Source organism: Helicoverpa armigera, chromosome 20 (assembly GCF_030705265.1).
Source record: "Helicoverpa armigera isolate CAAS_96S chromosome 20, ASM3070526v1, whole genome shotgun sequence".
NCBI lineage: Eukaryota > Metazoa > Arthropoda > Insecta > Lepidoptera > Noctuidae > Helicoverpa > Helicoverpa armigera.
In genome coordinates this window covers 9055958-9075964 of record NC_087139.1, presented here as the reverse complement: position 1 = coordinate 9075964, position 20007 = coordinate 9055958, and the positions used below count along the sequence as shown (strand labels likewise).

General features: G+C 33.7%; 1 protein-coding gene across 2 annotated transcripts in view; it reads left to right on the top strand.

Moving 5' to 3' along the window:
- LOC110375865 (sodium/calcium exchanger Calx) overlaps window positions 1-20007 on the top strand; it is a 110357-nt gene that overhangs the window by 71194 nt on the left and 19156 nt on the right. The window contains exons 2-3 of one of the 2 annotated variants that reach the window (XM_064039783.1): window positions 13024-13115; window positions 15171-15230. In XM_064039783.1, the coding sequence (XP_063895853.1) occupies window positions 13024-13115; window positions 15171-15230 (152 nt within the window). The remainder of the gene's footprint in view (window positions 1-13023; window positions 13116-15170; window positions 15231-20007) is intronic. The other variant, XM_064039784.1, reaches the window with a different exon arrangement.

Here is a 20007-nt window from a genome sequence, read left to right as displayed (position 1 = left end):
TTAATTACTTCAAATTAATAACCAGGACCAAATTAACAAACATGGGTAACCGCATAAACATCCACTTTTCAAACACCCAATTAGAAAACCGTTTAAAAAACGATTACTCCCTAAAATAAGTTACCAAATAAAATAAGTAAATAAACTGCCGATGCTTCTCAAGATCCGGTATATTTTCCGAGGCTCTTGGCTCCAAATCCTCGAAGGACTCAAGGGCTCTCAGCTCGGAGGCCCTTGAAAATTTTCTTACAATATTAGACCTCTTAGTCCTGTCAATATTTGGATTTTAAGCCTCCATTCCTCTAAGCTTCCGTATAATTATGTGCTTAATATAATTTGATGTAACTTAATGGTGGGTTCAGTATTAAGATTATTTTTTTCACTTTTGCTAAGCTTATGAAATGTTTTTGGAAATTAGATTTTTATGTGGGAGTAATATTGAAGATGAATTTTCGTGGTGACGACATAAGACAGTGACGCGGCTTGATTGATGATTCAATAAATTCGCAATTCGATACTTCAAGATTAAAACTTGAAGTTATTTTCAATCTATGAAAAAAAAAGATTTATTCTTGCAAAAATCATATGTATCTCTCATAGCTGTTTACTCACGGACGAGAAAAGACTTTTCTCCTCCGTGTGTTTACTACAATGATAAAGCTATTATAATAGCTATAATTATAGCCCACCTGAATACTTATTCTTCTTTCTTTCTCCTGCCCTGTTCCCAAATATTACTTAGGGTCGGCGCAATATGTCATTTTCTTCCATTTTCCCCTGTCACTCGTCATACTGACACTCACTCCCTTCCTATTCATATCATCTTTCAGGCAATCCATCCATCTTTTCTTAGGTCTTCCTCTTCCTCTCCATCCATCTACATTCATACTTAGCACACACTTTGTTGCATGCGTATCATCCCTCCTCATTACATGTCCATACCACGACAATCTTGAATACTTATTCTAAAACGCTATATTTTGTACTAAATTCAATAAAAAATATTATTAGGTTTAAAATACTCAAGGTTTTTTACTTTCATACCGACTACCCCTTAACAGGCCGTTTAGTCGCTTTTATTTGTACATCGCGCGGTGAGATACCTGTGTGTCTCTACAAAACACGAATATTTAGCGAAGCTCAGCATTTATTTTGAGTAAGTACTTGGCATTTAGGTTTTATCCGCGTAACGAGGGACCTACTTCTCGAACCTGGATGAAGATAGATCCTCTGTCCTTTCTCAAGGTCTAAGCTAGCTTCCTACAAATTCGTGCATTCAGCAGTTCTCGAGTTATTCTAAGTCGTGTACTAACATTACTTTCTTTTGTATAGATTTTTACTAGCCGTTTCTCGCGGTTCCACTTGCTTCCAGGGAGAAATTCTCCCAATACCTAGACAAAAACAGCCTATGCTACTCGGAGATACTCTAGCTTTCTAACAGTGAAATAATTCAAATCGATTAAGTAGTTTCCAAGCCTTTAGGGTACAAAACAAAAAAAAATCCTGTGTGCATTAAAAAATAAAGTATAGATAGATACATATAGGCATACCTTTCTATTTCCACTTTAATGCCTCTATCGTTTATGAGCCTTTATACGTACCGCAGAAGTTTATGACCACAATCTACAGGTTAATACCGCACTTTATGGGCCTAATAACGCGTAAGTATTTTCGTAAATAAAATCATTTACTGAAAGACACCTGGTGCCGGTAATATTTCGGTATTTAATGCGGTATTACCTTTACCTAATTAGTATTGTCTTTTTGGTAAGTTATTGTATCTTTGAAGTAAGTTATTATTTCGGTTTAGTAGGTAGCGCTGATCTTGTATCAATTTGGTTTGGAATTGGCGCAGCATGTTTTCTTTTTCTGTAGTTCTGTGTTTGACGACATCCTAACGATGAAAATGAACTATTTTTACAACTATAATAAACTTACTAAGTAGGTAAACAACAGAATTATTTATGAAGCTGTTGAATTCATTCATTTTCACTATTAATGTAAAGCTTTTCTTACATGCAATTTGCATAGGTAGACAGAAATGAAGTTAAATTTAACTTTCTACAATAAGACCTTTATAGGAATAATTATAATTTACGTAACACCCACATAATCACGCGTAATATTAAATAACACCAAAGTGAATAACTGCCATTGAACCGTGAATCCACGGTAACTGCACCCCATAACTTGCACGCCTATCTTAACTTGATAACACCATTAAATTCCCATAAGAATAATACCTTGATGATTTATACTCCTATTTTAGTGAAAGCGATGATAAGCTTTATAGCGTTAGAAGATTATTTAAGTTTCTTTCATAAGCCATGTATCTATAAAAGTAATATACTGTGATTTATTTAATTTGTCTTTTGACATCGTGTAAACCAAGTAAATAAATATGCAAATTTCAATTTTAGAGCGATATAATGCTGTGTTTTATACCGGAGTCTCTTATTGCCTTACTACTTACTACAAGAAAGAGGGTTATGTGTTCTACAGTAGTTTCAAGATCTCTTTGGAGCTTTAAAACCCAAATTTGCTACTGAAAACCATAGTGTTTTCTTTATTTACATGCAACAGGGTTGCATCGGATTGTATACAAGCCCACAAGTCATAAATGTCATCACGATCTCCCGAGCCTTTTCCCAACTATGTTGGTGTCGGCTTCCAGTCTAACCGGATTCAGCTGAGTACCAGCGCTTAACAAGGAGTAACTGCCTATCTGACCTCCTCAACCCAGTTACCCCGGCGATCCTTAGTTAGACTGGCTTCCAACTTAAAATGAAAGTACACCAAACCTTTTCTATGTAACCACAAAACACAGAAATTACAATAAAACACAGAAAATCTCTCACAACCTTAAAAGAAACGTATAAAAAACGTGAAAGATACGCAGATTATGTCCCGGGACCGAGTTTCCCACACGTAATAATGTCACGAACAAATCAGATTGCATCGCCTTAGAGCTTATTACTTCAGAGCATTCAGGCAATGTTTAATATCCTGGGGAATGACAGGCCCGGATTAGGTTGGTAACGGGGTGCCAGCGATCTTTGTAAAGAAAAAGATTAGGTATGTAAAAAAAGCGTGTAAAAATACGTATACTAGGAGGATTCTCAGATGATTATTTGTACTTTTAAAAACACAAAATGTTCTTAAGTGAGTAAAAATATGTGTGAAAATATAACTAAAGCCGTGCCAGCCGTTTGAAAAAAATGGTATGATATTGATAAATTGAAAATCATTACGAATAAGAATGTGAATCAGCTTTCAAGTAATAAGTAGACGTTAACAGGGATAGTTACGACGTGTCAAATACTGAATTTCAGCTTTAATCTGAAAGTGAACTGCCCTGTATTCCGGTACCGAAGTCATTTTTACATTCCTTCAGGTATCTTTCTTAATAAGATCCTATTGTATTCTCTTTAGTATTCCAACGATTTTCAATACCCTAGAAGAGGTCAGGACCGCATCAGTTCGGTCAAGGGTGCATAAAATCTAGCATTGTGCTGTGATTTAGGATGCAATAAATAATTTTATTTTACTGTATTTCGTGTGTGCATTTTATGGTCTCTCAGTGTCTGAGATGATATAAAATATTTTATGAGGCTTGAGACTGTTATTGCTGTTTCATTGTTGCAATTATATGCTTGGGTTGTAAAAGTGGAAATGATTCCGTAATATGACTGTAGATCGGGAAACTATTAGTGTTTTTCATATTTTAGGTTTTGTGTGTGTTGGACCTGACAAATAAAAAGTAAGTTGCAATGATTTAGTATTTGTGTGTATGTTGTCGTCTGTAATTGGATAGGAATTTTAATTTTGTCTTAATAGGTAAATCAAAGCGAAAGAAAAACTGTCTTTCTTTTAATTGTTTGCTACTGAACTATAAAAAATAAAATATATCTCTTTAGCTTCAGCTCTTTCTAAAATTCGTCTGATAGTTTCAATACAAACAAACAGTAAATCTTCAGTGTCACCATAATATATTACTTTTTTCCCCTGACGTACTAAATCCGGCCCTGTCGCATGCTAAGCGATGAGATAGTCCACTTTTTGCACCCAATTCTTAAAGTGACATTTGATAAATGGTACGTGAAGTACCCGCTGAGTTGTGCATCTTTTAAATTCTTTTTTACTAAGCGTAGGTGCACACTGTAGACTAAACAGTCGGCCGAGAGTTGACTCGATATTTGACAACTATATCTCATTTTATAACTAAGTTTTTTTAAAGAAAATCGAGCATTTAATCTTTTCAGTCTGTTTGATACTATTTTAATTCTGCCATTATATTCTTTAATCTCATACTTTTTTTGGTATGCCATTCTACGTACTCTTCGCATGCTAAGAAAATACAAACTGTAATACCATACTATTGTTAAAAAGAGTAACTACGTAGTTTCTCCATAGGAAGCTACTTTTGGAATGGGCATCTAGAATCAAACTTAGTTATATTTTTTGACAGTCATATGTGCTTGTAAAGGCCTAAATGAAATAAATGATTTGACTTTGACCGGCCAAATACTTGATCCTGGTCTTATTGTTATGGGTCTGTGGGCGGTGAGTTCGGGTGGCTCATCGTCCCTCTGTCTACTTAGACGACAGACCCGTGTCGACGGCGCACGTTGTTCCACGCGCTCCTCAAAGAGATGTCAGCAACCCCACCGGGGCCCAGCAGGGCCAAGGCCTGCCGGGGCTGCGGGTTGTTCGAAAGAGATACCGCGGCCCTGGTACATAAAAGGCCCATGACGGAACACGACGGTTTTTAGTCAGTAAGAGTCTGACACTCCCTCTCCGCTGCTAACCCACAGCGGAAGGGGTCATTTGATGATTTTTGACGTCGTTAAAAAAAAAAAAAAATGGTCTTATTGTTATGTACTTACTAACATTACAATTCAAATCAAACTGTCGGCCGACTAAAAAGTCTGCAGCATGTCTCTCATGGTACTATGATTTATAGCAGGCAAGATTTATGGGATATTCCTAGAGAGGGATTTGAATATTTTTCTTTTGTTTTGGCCAGTTAGAAAGTTTTAATAAAAAGTGAGAAATGGGATCGCGTCGTTTATTGGAGAGATTTGAAAGTGTTTGTTCTCCACTACGAGATACATGTTTTTAAAATTGAAATTGTTTGAACTTGGAGATATCCGCACTATAATAAGTTCTGTAAGTTTTTAATATAATTTTGTAGAACATAACAAATGACTTAACTTTATCTGGAAATTACTCCTGCTACACAGATAAAATTAATTTTCCTCTTATTTTCTATTCTATATTCCTATTATCATTATTTCCGTTAGATATAAAGGAACGCTCATAATTATTTCGCTTTTAATTATCACAACAATGTCTATTGACAATTTAATTATTTTATTAATTGATTTTTAATAAGAGTTTAATGAAAACAGCTTCATTGTTCAAAATCGTTTTAGTGTTTCAAACGAATGCATTTTATTACGATTCATGATAAATGCACTCAAAACTTTTACTATAACGTCATGCATGCATCGGAGTTAAAATATTACTGAAAGTAATTTAATTTTATAGCTGCAGGCTTTCAGGTGCATTACACGAAATTATACTAGCGTGTTTCGCGGAGTCACTTGTGTTGTTCAGTTCAGGATTCGTTTTTTGGAGCAAATAGTAGGTATTTGCGCAGTTACGGCCAGTTTCTTCATCAAAAGTTAAAGTAATGTCTAAAGTAAAAGTAACGGTCAAATTCGTTTTTTCAAGGCTAAAGTGACAGCAAAACTAATAGAAAATTTGAATTTGACCGTTACTTTTACTTTAGACATTACTTTGACTTTTACTTTGGCTTTAACTTTTGATGAAGAAACTGGCTGTTAGTCCGACTGCAACGGCATCTATGCTTAATAAAAATCCGTGTAGCAGTTTTAGAGTTAGTTTATCGTGATCAGGCAGACAAACCGACTTGGCACTGAACTCTGTTTTCAAAATATGCTTCGATAATTAGCCTTTAAATGAAAATAGAGAACAAAACATACATACAGGCAAAAATAATTTCATTTTGGTACGATTCGACGCATACCTTATGTTTTGGTGTAATTTCGTTTAAAACAGACAGTGTCACCTTTGTGTATATAAATAGATATGAAAATATGAAGTATAAAGGGTTTACTGACAGCAGCCTCAAGGGAAGGCTAATTTAATGGGGCACCGTTTATATGGGTAATTTCAATTTTTCATGTAATTTTGTAACTATACTTAGTATTGAATTAAGTGTTAATTTAATAAGAAATCCTTGATGAAAAGTTCTATTTAACAAAAAATCATTGATTAAAAAATAACAATAAAACATTTCATTTTTAGTTCGTTCCAATTAATTTAAGGTACCACGAACAGTGATAGATTTACTGCTTCAGAACCGTGTTCAGGACTCAAAATTTGTAAGTTTCTAATTTTTATCGTAAAACATTTCTTTTACAAAACATTACTTGACTACTGCTAAATAACCACAATACAAAATTACACCAAAATCCATCACACAATTTCACACACCAAACTCACACATATGTGTACCTACGTCACGTTTTTAATCACATTACATCGCTAAACTAATAGGACAAACGCCTATATAAGTGAATTATAGGATTATCCGAAGCTACGGAAAGAATACTTGATCCTACTGAATCCGGGTGTACGAAAGAAAATCTTAGAACAAAGGAGTTTTGGATAATGGAAACGGCTTCTTTCAAAAGATTATTTAGCGGATTAAGATTGTCTGTTGGTTAGCTGTCTCTATACTTTTTCCTGGTTGTTATTTTTTTTTTGGTTGGTGGTTTTTGTCTGCCTGAATTTTTCTTTCAGTTGCACTCAGTTCAATTATTAAATGTAACTATCTACCTTTATATCTACATGTTCAAAGGAGTTGACATACATGTCTATCTTTATTTTACATATAAGTTTGTATAAATTTTTCAAAAATTTGGTTACTCGACAGAGAAAAAGTCAACACAGTTTATTTAGCCAAAAACAAATTTTTGAGAAATTTCTAAAGATCGCTTATTCGAAAAATTTTTCTCGAAAACTTTTTCTTTCATTTTTATTTCTTTCCGTCAACATTGATTCAATAAATTATACCTAATCAAGCACGTGTTTCCTTACAAAATATATCTAGGAAAAATCATCCATACCTATAATTTCCTATCGTTATCGCCTAACTAAAAGAGGGTAGTTCTAACCGCCTCTACCGTAACTCGGCACGTAATGGCTAGACCCAGTAATTGGGTTACTAGGCGTCAGTAGTAAATAAAGCCTAAATATATTTTATCGATCGCATAATCACATTTACTAGAACCTGTTATGTGTTGCTAGGAATTTTGTAGTCTTCTTGTGGATGGTTTCTGAGTAGTATTGTGCACGATTCATTTGTTTTGAAATGGCCAATCCGCCTTCGACAATGGTGATGTTTAAAGTTCATTCTTTCTCTGTATGAAATGAGGCCTGTGCTCTGTAGTGGGACAGTAAAAAGGCTGATTATAATCATTAACCTTGCATATATACCTAGCGTATTTGTTGACCGAGTTAAGATAAGATAAAACATCTTTGTTTAAGATTCGCTAACACTTCTAAGTACACAAGCTTATTGCATTATTTGAGACAAACATAGTTTTTTTGTAGAATCCGTAATTTAATTTTAGAGACTACTAGATCAATTTGAACACTGTTTTCAGTGTGCGATAGCGCATTTATCGAGCAGGGCTTTAGGTTACTATTTTCCAAGTTGGCGAAAGCTAGTATTATCGATATAGGTTTTATTGAAACTTCAATATCGATACAGGTGTATTGAATCTCTCTTCTGAACAAAACATTTCTAAATTATCACAACCACCTACCTTTCCCTTCACGTGAACAATTTTACCATTTCAATTGCTTTGTATGGTCCAAGTTGTCAGATCAAGCGGTTTTTAACTGTTCTGTTTTTAGACTTTACAAAGACTTTATAAAGAATGCGTAACGCGCTTTAACGTTAACACACATTTATTGATACTTTTCCTTTTCGCACCAATGAATTATTACCACTCGTTTTTTTACAAGCGACACTTTCCGAGCGACAAAAAACCAGTCTTGTAGTTGCACGTGCCATCGTTTTAACTGGTTTTGTCAATTGTATGATGTACGATCGGTTTGTCGCGAGCGGAAATCCGCCAATGTTTAGTAAACATCCAATAAAGTTTTGAAATTAACCATTTTTAACTTCTAAGTGTTTGAAAACTTAATAATTGTTCATGGCTATACAATTGTCAGTAACTTAATAACAACGATTGCCCAGCAGACGTTTCTTTAGATTTCATTATTGAAGGTTTTATATTTTTAAATTTAATTAAGCTTTTCCAGTTGTAAATGTGTTTTTCGGCCTAGTTTCCAATGCTTACTAATGAGGCCGCTGAATTAGGGTATAATTTTGCCTTTTAAATGGCCCGTAAAACTTGAGTGACGTTAACGACCGAATTGGATTACGTCGACTCCGCTTTTTAGCATTTCACAGCGATAAAGATTTTAATGTTTTTTACAAATCCAGGATTTTGTCTTCGGTGTTAAAAAATAATTAAATTTGATGTAACAAAAGTCGCTGAATTTAACTTCGGTTAGTTCTATAAAATTATTTTGAAGCTGTCTTAAAGGCTCCGAAGTGACAGAACTAAGTTGAAAAAATCTTTAACTATTATGAAGCTACACTATCCCCGAGTAACATAGGCTATATTTTATAACTGGAGTAGTTCACTCAGGAGGTAAGTGAATCCGTGGAAAACAGCTAGTCTGTACTAATATAGTGAACACTAAACATTTTTTTGTTTGCTTTATGTACACTAAAGGCTGCGAATCTACGGAACCGATTAGAACAGTTTTTTCACTGTTGGAAAGCTACACTAATTTCGAGTGACACAGGCTATATTTTAAATTATTTATTTATTGTTTATTACAAGGTACATTATATATTCACCTACATTATATATATTTTATCCGGGTACGGCTAGCAGTTTTTAGTAGATGTGATGGAAAGCTTATGAAATGGCTATTATTAAATTTCTTTCAACTTGCACCATACAAAAGTTCAAGCTCCCCATATGTTAGGACATTATTGAAGGTACGTACAGTCGGTAACAAATGTTCTTAACATGCTAACGTTCCACCCGTGATGTTTACGAGTGTTATTGTTTTCGCTTACGTACATTTGTCATTGAAATATATTTTCATATGTTGGGACAAATGGAGATGGTTTTAATATTGGAGAGAGTAACTGCGGATTGCTATAACCTACATAGGTACTTTATATGCATTGATGTATGATTAGAAATGAAAATATAGAGCTGTGTCAAAATGTAATCTGTTACAATGTATAAGATCATATCGCTAGAAAATAGAAACACTTTCGCGTTACTATTTGCTTTACTATTATTACAAAAAATATGGTAACCTTAAAAAATGGAACTAGTTTTGTTTTTTGTACATAACAGTATCAGTATCATAACATTATACGCATCTTTTCGATAGACAGACAAACTTCTCTAAAACATACTACTTATATTTCAAACTAGCGGATTCACCCGCGGTTTCACCCGCGTCCCATGGGAACTACTGTCCGTACCGTAGTAAAATACAGCCTATGTTATTCGCAGATAATGTAGCTTAAATTTTTTAAACCCGTCCATTACTTTTTTAGTTTATCCATTACAAACAAAGTTTTCCTCTATAGTATAGATAGATGATCTGTCGGGCTATTTATGAAGTTAAGTATATGAATAGTTTAAATCCTTACAAATCCAGAAAAATCGCAGTAAAAGCTATATATTTTTGCTAGCACTGTATAACACACAGCAATAACATTTCTACTTCAACTGCTGCCATCTACTCCAAGATGTTGTCATGGCAACCGCTCATTATGACATCAACCAGACCCATAACATCTAATATCATTTATGACAAGCTTTACTCGTAAATATCGCAGTTAATACTAAATTGAGTTTATATACTTGTATTTTATGGTGTAGCCTTAATCAGGGAAGATTAGAGGGATTCTCATTAGTGGGGTGTTGATTAAATATCTCGTTTAGTGGTGTTAGTTTACCATAGTTTTGTGAAGGTTCGGGTTGTCCGGGTTACGATAGGGTGTCAGAGATACCGCGGTAGTTCGTAGGTTAACGAAATAGGGTAGGTATTTACTTTGCTGTGTTTGATTTTGTATAATTTTTATCAAAATACTAACACAAAAGCCCTGCAATCTGCGAGTACAAATTATAGTTAATGCGCTATTAATGTCATTATTTAACCAACACATATCCATAATAACATGATTTCGAACTTATTTGTCAAATATTTACATCCCACCTTATCAGTTATAACATTATTTCCAAATGATCTGGCAATCATTTTCGCATATGACATTATTTCCAAATTATCTAGCGAACATTTTCGTACCTTTTAGTAAACAGGGCCATCAGTCAAGCAGTAATTCATGTATCATTTAGATTTATTTGCTCAGGCTAGGTGTTGCCTTGCGATTGTCAGATGACTTACAAGTGAGGTAAAGTCGACTGAGTGAAATAGGTTAGCCATTTGTAAGGTAGCTACGTAATAGGTATAATGATTTGTTACTTTGTGTCTCTATTGTATCTGATGGTACATTTCTTTTTAGTCTAATTTTCAGGCCATTTAGTTACGAAACTTTTGGAAAAAATTTAGTACGATATCTTTTGTAAAAATGTATGTATGGAAAAACATGAATGGAATACAGCCAGGCTTTTGGGTATGATCCTCGTTGACGTTACGGATGAGTTTTTAATGCACATTTTCTTTTTCATGTTTTTTTTTATAGTATTTATTGTCCTTTGCCCACCAATTCTGCAAGTACACGCTAACAATGGAGAAATTGATCTAGGATTATTTGGAATATTGTCTTTGGGCCTGAACTTTTGAACAGTGCTGGAGAAAAAGTGGTTTGTGAATTACAGCCTTGACCCATTCATAATCAACGCTCAAACCCCTCGTTTACTAACAGACCTTAGATCTTACACCCTGATACCCACTAGTTACCACTGTTACCACCCACAACTTATGTGCACAAACTGGAATTTTCCACCGACCTTGAAGCAAATTATTTCCAGCAAAACTTAAAGACTTGACTTTGACCCACTGAGGAAGAAAAGATGAGCGGAGATGTTATAATGCACTTGCATTATGTCACCTACCTATATAGGTCCGCCTGACCTACCTTCTTCTAGGTACTCAAATACGTACGGTGGCATTAAAATGATCAGTTACGAGTGAACTAACCAGGCGTTCGGGTTCTTTGAGTGTCAACAATTTTTGGTATCACAAAAAATTATCGGGTCCAATGAAGTCGTATAAGGGCCAAGACAGTAACGTTCCTCGTTCTCTACACTTGCAATTGACGCGCTAATTTCTTAGGAGATTTTCCGTTATGGCACCTCCGCTAGTCATTTTGTTCTCCATGCTTGCACCTATGACGTAGCTTCGGCCGATTACCAGCGAACCGCACATACATACATATATTTACATATGTATAGTACCTGTTAAATTGAAGGACAGTTCTAAACTTGGAACATAGGCGATGGGCCGACAGCAAAATCGATAAGGCTATGCAGACAGCCGTAAATTCATAGGAAATTTAATATATTAGGTAATTTAGATGTTGATAATCGATAATTTATTGTTTGTAAGCTTTAACGATGATTGATTGGTTAATATGGGACGGTCATTAATAAATGGGGAGTCTTGATTAAGAAAATTGCCTTTTGAGTCTTAATTAAGTAAAAAACGTTGAAAGTGTAACTTAAAGAGATGACCGAGTGATAAGGAAGTGTGAATAGTTTTTTGTAAAAAAAGTTGAAGATTTTTATATATTTTAGATTTTTTTCATATTATATATTTCTCGTATCTTAATCATAAAGATTGGTCTTAAGTAAAAAAAAAAATAATAATGTTATTGTGTGTAAGGCACTCCTTATTAAGAACTCTTCAGCAGGACAGGTAAATAAGTAATTGTATAGAATAACTATAACAAATTCTTTACACGCACCATTACTTTAATATCCTATAATGAAAATGATTCTTAAAACAATAGCAATAAGGCTCAAGATCCCCCAATACCAAGGATGTTACTGTTAAATAAGCTTGTAGCAATCAGGCACGTTCGTTATTTGAAGATCACGTGCAATACTAAATTGCGAGTATTTGGGCTCATCGCGGGAATAAAAACAGTGGGATCTTGTTTATTATAGATTTTTGACACGAAATTGTGTACCTTCTTACTTTCTATTTCGTGGCCACGTTTATTGGGTAACTAGAAGTAGAACAAGTGTGAAAGAGAGAAAGTAACTGGTCCGTCTTTAGGATAACCTCAAAATGATAGACACGTATTTTCTTACCTACCTATATATTTCTCCCACAAATAAATAACAACGAAAATACAACACGTTTTGTGTTAAAGGTAATGTCACTCCCGGATACTTTTAAGTAGGTGAGACGTCGCAAGACCCCACTTCAGATTTTTTTTTAAAGCTCCTATTTCTAATATTTGCTCATCTGCGGGACTAATCAGAATAACAATTTTTTAACTTAGGCAAAGCTAGCATAATAAATAAAAGCCGTTTCAGTTTACTATCAAATGTTTTTGACGTGTTTTCTTTTGTTTTATTATAATGAAAAACCATATTCCTATACCTATCTTTGAACACAGGAATGATTAATTACTGTGTTTTTGGTTTATTTTTACTCGGAATATTTTAAGTCTTTTTCAAAAGATCTTGTAATGAAAAGACTCGGGTACCTATTTATGGAAATTCTAATTAAAGATTTTCTATGAGATAAAGGCAATTTTTGCTATAATTGCTTAACATTCGTTGATGTATCTTGAATGTATGAATAAAATAGTTAACATAAATGCAATTATTTGTTCAAGTTTTTACAATTTTTTTTACAAGTTTGACTTATCTATTTGTTTATTGATTTTAACCAAATGTTTTTTGCTTGTTACAGAAAATTCATACCTCTGCATATAATAGAAGAAGACAGCTACGAGAAAGACGTTCTGTTTTACGTTAACCTCGGCGACCCGGAGTTACTTGGGGGTAAGTAGTATTTTTCTTACACATTAGTTTATTATATTCGACGTTGAGTGTACCTACATGATGGTGTCAGAGATTTTATAGGTATCTTCTATGTACATAATACCTTATCAAGAAGTTTAAAATCGAAATATAAAACCAATAATACGTTAACCAACGCATGATTTTAGTTCGATTTGAACTTATGTTCAAAGCTTTTAGGTATTTACTACTATTCTATTTCTTTTAGAAATTACATGTAAAGTAACAGTAGGTAAAATTACTATGTAGATATCATATTTATATATTTTACAAAATTTCTGTATTCAATTAAAAATAAGATGCTTGTTATATCATAGATGCATAGGTATTTTTCAAAATTTTATCGTTTTAACATATGCATATTCAATTCAAAAATTTCAATTGCAAAATTGAAACCGCGGTTTTGGCCTGTCATTTTGGTATGCGATAAAACAATAGAAGTTCATTATTTAGAGAACCAATGAAAATATTGAAATATTGGAACGGTGACAATTTTAATGCCTTTGCATTGTCATAAAAACAGACGGGGATTTTGATTGTCAAATATGATTTCATTTTATGAAAACTGGATGTGTAAATAATCTGAGGCTATGTTATGAAATGCTGAATATAAAAAAAAAATATACTGAAAAATCGGTGTTGAATTTTTGAGTTTTATTTGGCTGTTCTTGCAATTTTTTATTTAGTTTTGTTTTGGTATCAAAACTTTAGCGGATTTCAAAATATCAAACTACACAAAGCCAGCAATTCTGACAACCAGTCTTATCTAGGGGTATTCGATTGCCTGGGTAACTGGATAGAGGAAGTCAGATTGGCAGTCGCTTCTTGTAAAGCACTGGTACTCAGCTGCATTCGGTAAGGCTGGAAGCCGAGTCCAAATAGTTGGGAAAAGGCTAGGTTGATAATTATGTAAATTATTTACATGAAATGAAACAATTCATAACAAAATGTACGTGATAATTTATTTTGCATGAAAATTAAATTGTTAAGCATAATCCAATTTTACAGGCCAAATCGCAAACATTCGATTATTTAATGCATAAATTATTGGCGCACGACTAAATTATCTATAAATTAGTACTTTTATTAGATCAGCATGAAATTCAGTATCAATTGGTAGCATGCCTAAACCTAGTTTAGCTTTTGATTAAATTAATTTAATTTTGTATAATATTTCCACTACTGGATATAGTAGAATTAGTTGGAGTATAATAGGCATTTTAAATAATAATTACTCGTTAGTTGATTCTGTATACCTAGTATTGTATTTAGGGCTGAATTTTCAAGTACCAGATAATTTTTATTTGAGGAATATATTTGACTTATGTATAGAAAATATGTCAAACAGACGTATTTATTCCTCAGATAGAAGTTAACTGATGATAAAAAAATCAGCCCTTTGTATTTTTTTAATACATTTGGTCATATTTCAACGTTTTTGACAATAAAGCAAAACCAGTTTGAAATATGACTAAAAAAACACACAGTAAACGGCAATTTGGAAGTAAAATGTCAATACACTTGAAGCCATTGAATTTGGGTCAGTAAAACATTGAAATGCTTTTACAATTATAACGTTTCATTGTAAATACTGAGTCAGTTTTTGCTTTGAGCTGTATTTACTTGAGTAAACAAAACTTATGGAAATAAATGTTTCTATTGGTAACATTAATTTAACAACATTTAAAACCGCTAACAAAAAAAAAATGAGGAAAATTCGCATCGGCTAAATCCTGGCAATGGCGAGGTCATGACTTCGATCCCTTTCCATTGCACTATTAAAATGAACCTACTTCAGATAAAAGCATGAGAGCTTTGTTGGAGGTTGATAATTATGGAAAAGTGTTATTAAAAGAAGTTAAATTTATTTATTCAGAAGATATTAATAATTTTTGTGTCTGGAAATAAACGATTTTTATTTAATTACTGGCTCAAATTAATGCCCCCAACTTACCTTTGCTGTGTGTTTACAAAAAAACCTTAGACACCATTACCCAAGGCTTGTGATTTGTGCATGACGTTATCCTAAATCTGCAGAGGTGTTCGAAACATTCCTACCAGACGCCTCGGGCTCCGTCTCTGTACAGTTTTCTCCCGGTAAGTGATAGCGAAGCAATTTGTGTAATGGACGCAATGTATGCTGTTTTCTAAGCAATTTTTTTGTTGAACGATATGTGGGAGGACGAAGGGAGTCATTGATTTTAAGGCTTAGAAAGAAGACTGAATCAATTTTTATTCGTTTTACAAATGTGATATTTTCATTAAGTATGCTCAAAATTAAGTCTTGATAAAAAAGGATGTTTTTGATTTTGATGAGATTCTTTGAGTTCGGAAAGTAATCAATCTTTTTCATTAAGCAATATTTGCACGTTATATTATAATTCGGTTTTCGGCCAGGACAGCTTTTTTCGAATTACTATTTTACAAATATTTATCAAATTATATAATGGTTCTACATCTCTGCATAAGACTCTAAGGCTTATTATTTTAGTAAAACCAGAAAAATAAAACATTTAATAAGAAAACAAGAAAAATAAAACTAAATAGGTCGTTCCTAATAAACAGCAACGTTGCGTCCATTACAGCAGTTTGCCACCCAGAATGGATTGACGTGATAGCCACTTAGCCACTTAGCCGCTAACATTATTAGCTTGCTGTACTCGTCCGACCTACATTATAGCGAACACCTTCCAATCTTATAAGATATCGATTACACGAAGAAGCAATAAATTGGGGCAGATAATAATATAGGTATAATCTACAATAAATAATCTATACCATAAAGTTGAAGAGTTTGTTTGTTTGAACGCACAAATCACAGGAAATACTAGTCCTATAAGAAAAATATATTTCAGTGTTAGATAGATCATTAATAGAGAAAAGCTATGGGCTACTTTTTATGTGGGTGCGTTCAGAAGGTCTCACGGGATGCGGGTGAAACCATTGGCAGAAGCTGGTATAGAAGTAAAGTAGTATATTATGGTAATTGATGGAAATAATTATTTTCAACAATACAGTTGAGGTTATTTTATCTTTATTAAAGGTACTTAATAAAGGCAATTATTTTTAATTTGGTGATACACCCATTATATCCATGACACGGGTGCTTTATCTACGTTATTTTGTTGATAAAATGAATCGTTTCTCAAAATAATGAGATTTTTGTATTTAGCTACTGAGGAAGAAAAGATGAGCGGAGGTGCTATAAGGAAGGTAGGTCAGGTGCCTTTATGTAGGTCAAGCAACGTGCGGTAGGCGGGATCAGTTAATCGAAATAACGTAGCATTCGGGTTTCTTGTCAAACAAAACCAAATTGTCAAAGATTGGTCTTAATTTATTTTTGATTTGTTTTGAAAATTAATGCGTTCGAGAGAAAGCGTATGTGGGCAGGGCTATTTTCTTAGAAGAGTTTGCGTTATGACATCTCCGCTAGTCATTTTGTTCTCCATGTATGTGACCCAAAAATACTGCTCGCAAGTGTACAGAGCTTAATGATCCGAAATATCAATTTGTGATCTTTCCAAGTCGACTCTTTTAGATATGGAATTCAGAAAATGTGTTTCTGAATACGCAGAAATATGGTTGGAAAGACGCAATGTTATAATATATAAATGTCAGTTTTATGAGAAGAAGATATAATATTTGGAACTGAAATGACGTCATAGTATGACGTAGTAAGACTAACTTCTGTCGGGGGTCCGGAAGAATGCTTTGGCGATACCCGTACCATGATATTAATTAGGATAATCATGACCATTCCTGATAATGTAAAATAATTGTGTTATTATGTACCTAGATAATGACGAGGATGTGTGATACCTACCGAATTGTTAATCTTATAAGCGTTTTGGATGTGTCATCTGTTAGCTTGTAAAAGGAAATGAAATAAAAAAATAAAAACACTGGGTAGGTTTTTAGCCAGCAGAGTCCGGCACACCCCCTCCACTGACCCAAGGTAGAGGGCCATGAGGATTTTCCCCATGACAAAAAAAGAGACTTTAACTTCGATGTTCAATTATTTATTTCTTTAGTAGATTGGAAGGTGTTTAAAGTAAGTTTGTTCGTTTGCTTGTGAATATTTTTCAGATGCGTTTTCCAATAATCACTTTTATGTTTGCAACTCACGCTGCATGTAGCTTACAGCCAGCTTCTTCATCAAGAGTAAAAGCCAAAGTATTGTCATAAAGTAAAAGTTACGGTCGAATTTGTTTTTTCACGATTTTAACTAGTAGTTTTGCTATTACTTTAGCCTGGAAAAAACGGATTTGACCGTTACTTTTACTTTATGAAATTACTTAGGCTTTTACTTTTGATGAAGAAACTGGCTGTTAGACTTTTTGTTGTTTATGCATTTAGTTCTGTGTGTATTAAAAGTACGTGCGTGTGTGTGGTTATTAAGTATTCCGATATCGGCACCAATAAAAATCTTTTGCTCCATTTTCAGCACTTAAATAACGAGAAATGTTTGTGCCGAAATCGAAATACTTCATTTCGGTTTATTTATATTTGCTAGCAATTTACTCAGAATTTACTACAGGTTAAAAAACAAAATGCGTAATTTAAAAATTGAAAAGACTTATTTTATTTTTAATAAACTTCATATTGATGTTGCCAGCAAATGTAAATTGCCTTTTTTATATGCTTGTTTGTTTCTTATGCTCTTTTTGAAGGTACTCAAATGACTTCCTATTTTTGTGAACTTGTGTTCTAAGCGAATATTTATTTGTCACCTATTAAAAAGCTATAAAGGGAGGGTTAACGTAACCAGTTGGATTTTTGATTTAAAATAATTCCTGTTACATAAAAATATTTTATATATTTTATTTTTTAAGGCAATACAAACGGCTATGAGAGTGAACTAATAGTGCGTGCACTTATCTTACATATAGTGTCTGCGCAAATGCTTGTGCACTATAATATGTCCTACTGCTGGCTGATCTCCTTATATGAAAACAGCCGACAATCGGCTAGGACACCACTATTTATTGCATATCCCATGTACCGCAGAACAATAATGCCAGAACTATAAAACAAAACAAAATACGCAATTCATCACGACTGCGATCAGCCAATAATATTTCACGACCAGTATCGACACGGATGTCGCTTACAAAGTGTTAATCCAGCCATTATGAACAATGCCTAGGTATTGGATGAAACCACAGATTAATGAAATTGGTCCTTTTCAAATTGAGTGTAGTAGTTTGTCAAAGGATTTAATTACGTCAGTACGTGAATTTTAGGTGAAGAGTGATCATAGTATGCTAGGTATACCTATGTAGAGGGATGATAATATGCTGTTTGGTTTGAAGCTGTTCATTTTGTACGGGATTTTGGTGGATAGATTATAACATTAATTTGTAAAGTTGGTGATTGGTCACTTGATTGTACGCTAATTGAAAAGAAGTTGCTTTAACTTCTTTGCGGTGCATATTAGAGGTATGTGCGTTTAAAAGCTTACTTATTATTAAATACAAGAATTCCAAAAATGTTAGAAGTGGGTTCTGTTGGTTATTCTTTAACACGATGACATTTTATTTTATATCCCAAAGCCTGCTCAGTAAAACAAAGATAAAAATTAACAGAACCATGGTCTAACTAAAGAACTATTACTTAATGAAAAAGCAATCAACACACTTACTCACCATTCTTCTTCTTGCTTTTATTTACCCAAAAAAAAAGCTAACAAAGTCTGATTGATCTCTATTATGTGAAGCTCACTATATACCTCTTATATGCAACCTTCTTTCTTCACTATAATAGTGACAGGTCCTTCACAAAACACAAGGAAATCACGCCTCACTGACCAAAAGATTTTTCTAAAGAAAATCAAACAAAGCCTCGAGTTAACTTGATTTATTTGATCTTTGGAGACCTTTCATGTAGGTGACAAATACGAGGTTATGTGAGATAGAAAAGTTAAGGATCGCTGTTCAAACGAGAAAAGATGGGTCGCTGTAGGTGTATTATGTAGGTGGGTGATGTTATAAGGATTTCATTTTAAAAAGTTACACAGGCGTTCGATACGTGTTGAAGGAAAAATAAAACATTTTCTAAAACACGTGACGAACGTGAAATACCATGTTTGTTTAAATAGACCGTGTGGCTGACTAGGATCTTCAGATACAATTCTGTAGCTATACATATGTTTCTCTTCTCTATTTACCTCTATATGTAATTTCTTTCTGATCACGCTTATACTTTCTACAAGATATTTGGATTTAGAGAGAGACAAACGACCAGAGTTCCCTCCAGCAATTATTTTATTTTTGATTTGACAGGCAGGTATTGATAATGGTTTTTTTATTTTATTTTCTAAATACGCACACACAATATTTGCATTTAACGAAATACTCGAAAAACTATTATACCATGTAGTGATCTAAAAACCAACTAGCAAAAATATATACCATATTTTTTGTATTTCTCAGCTCATTCCTACGGGAAAACTTTCGCGGTGTACGTTGTCTCACAAAACTGTGTGTAAATCGTTTATTATTTTCTTGACCAAAACGAGGAAAAATCGCGTGGAAAAGGTTAAGGTTTCCGCATTCGCTGCACGGAGCAATCCCATCAATCTATCAAAAGTTAGTGGATTGGTTTTTCTATCTCGTTCGTTTAATTTACATCGGTATCGTGGCAATGTATTATGGGTTTACTGGTCTAGTAGTCTCTAGAGCGTGGTTAGTATTTGTTGTGGTATGATCATTGGGAAAAAGTCGTGGTGGGAAAAGAACCAACCTCACAAGTATCAGTGTATCAATTTCAGGCAAGTACCAATGCAACTTTTCTAATTTTGTATGTACGTTCTAAGTGTATCTTGGACGCCAATGACTGTGTTTTGGATAGCACGTTTTAAAACTGTAGGTCCCTG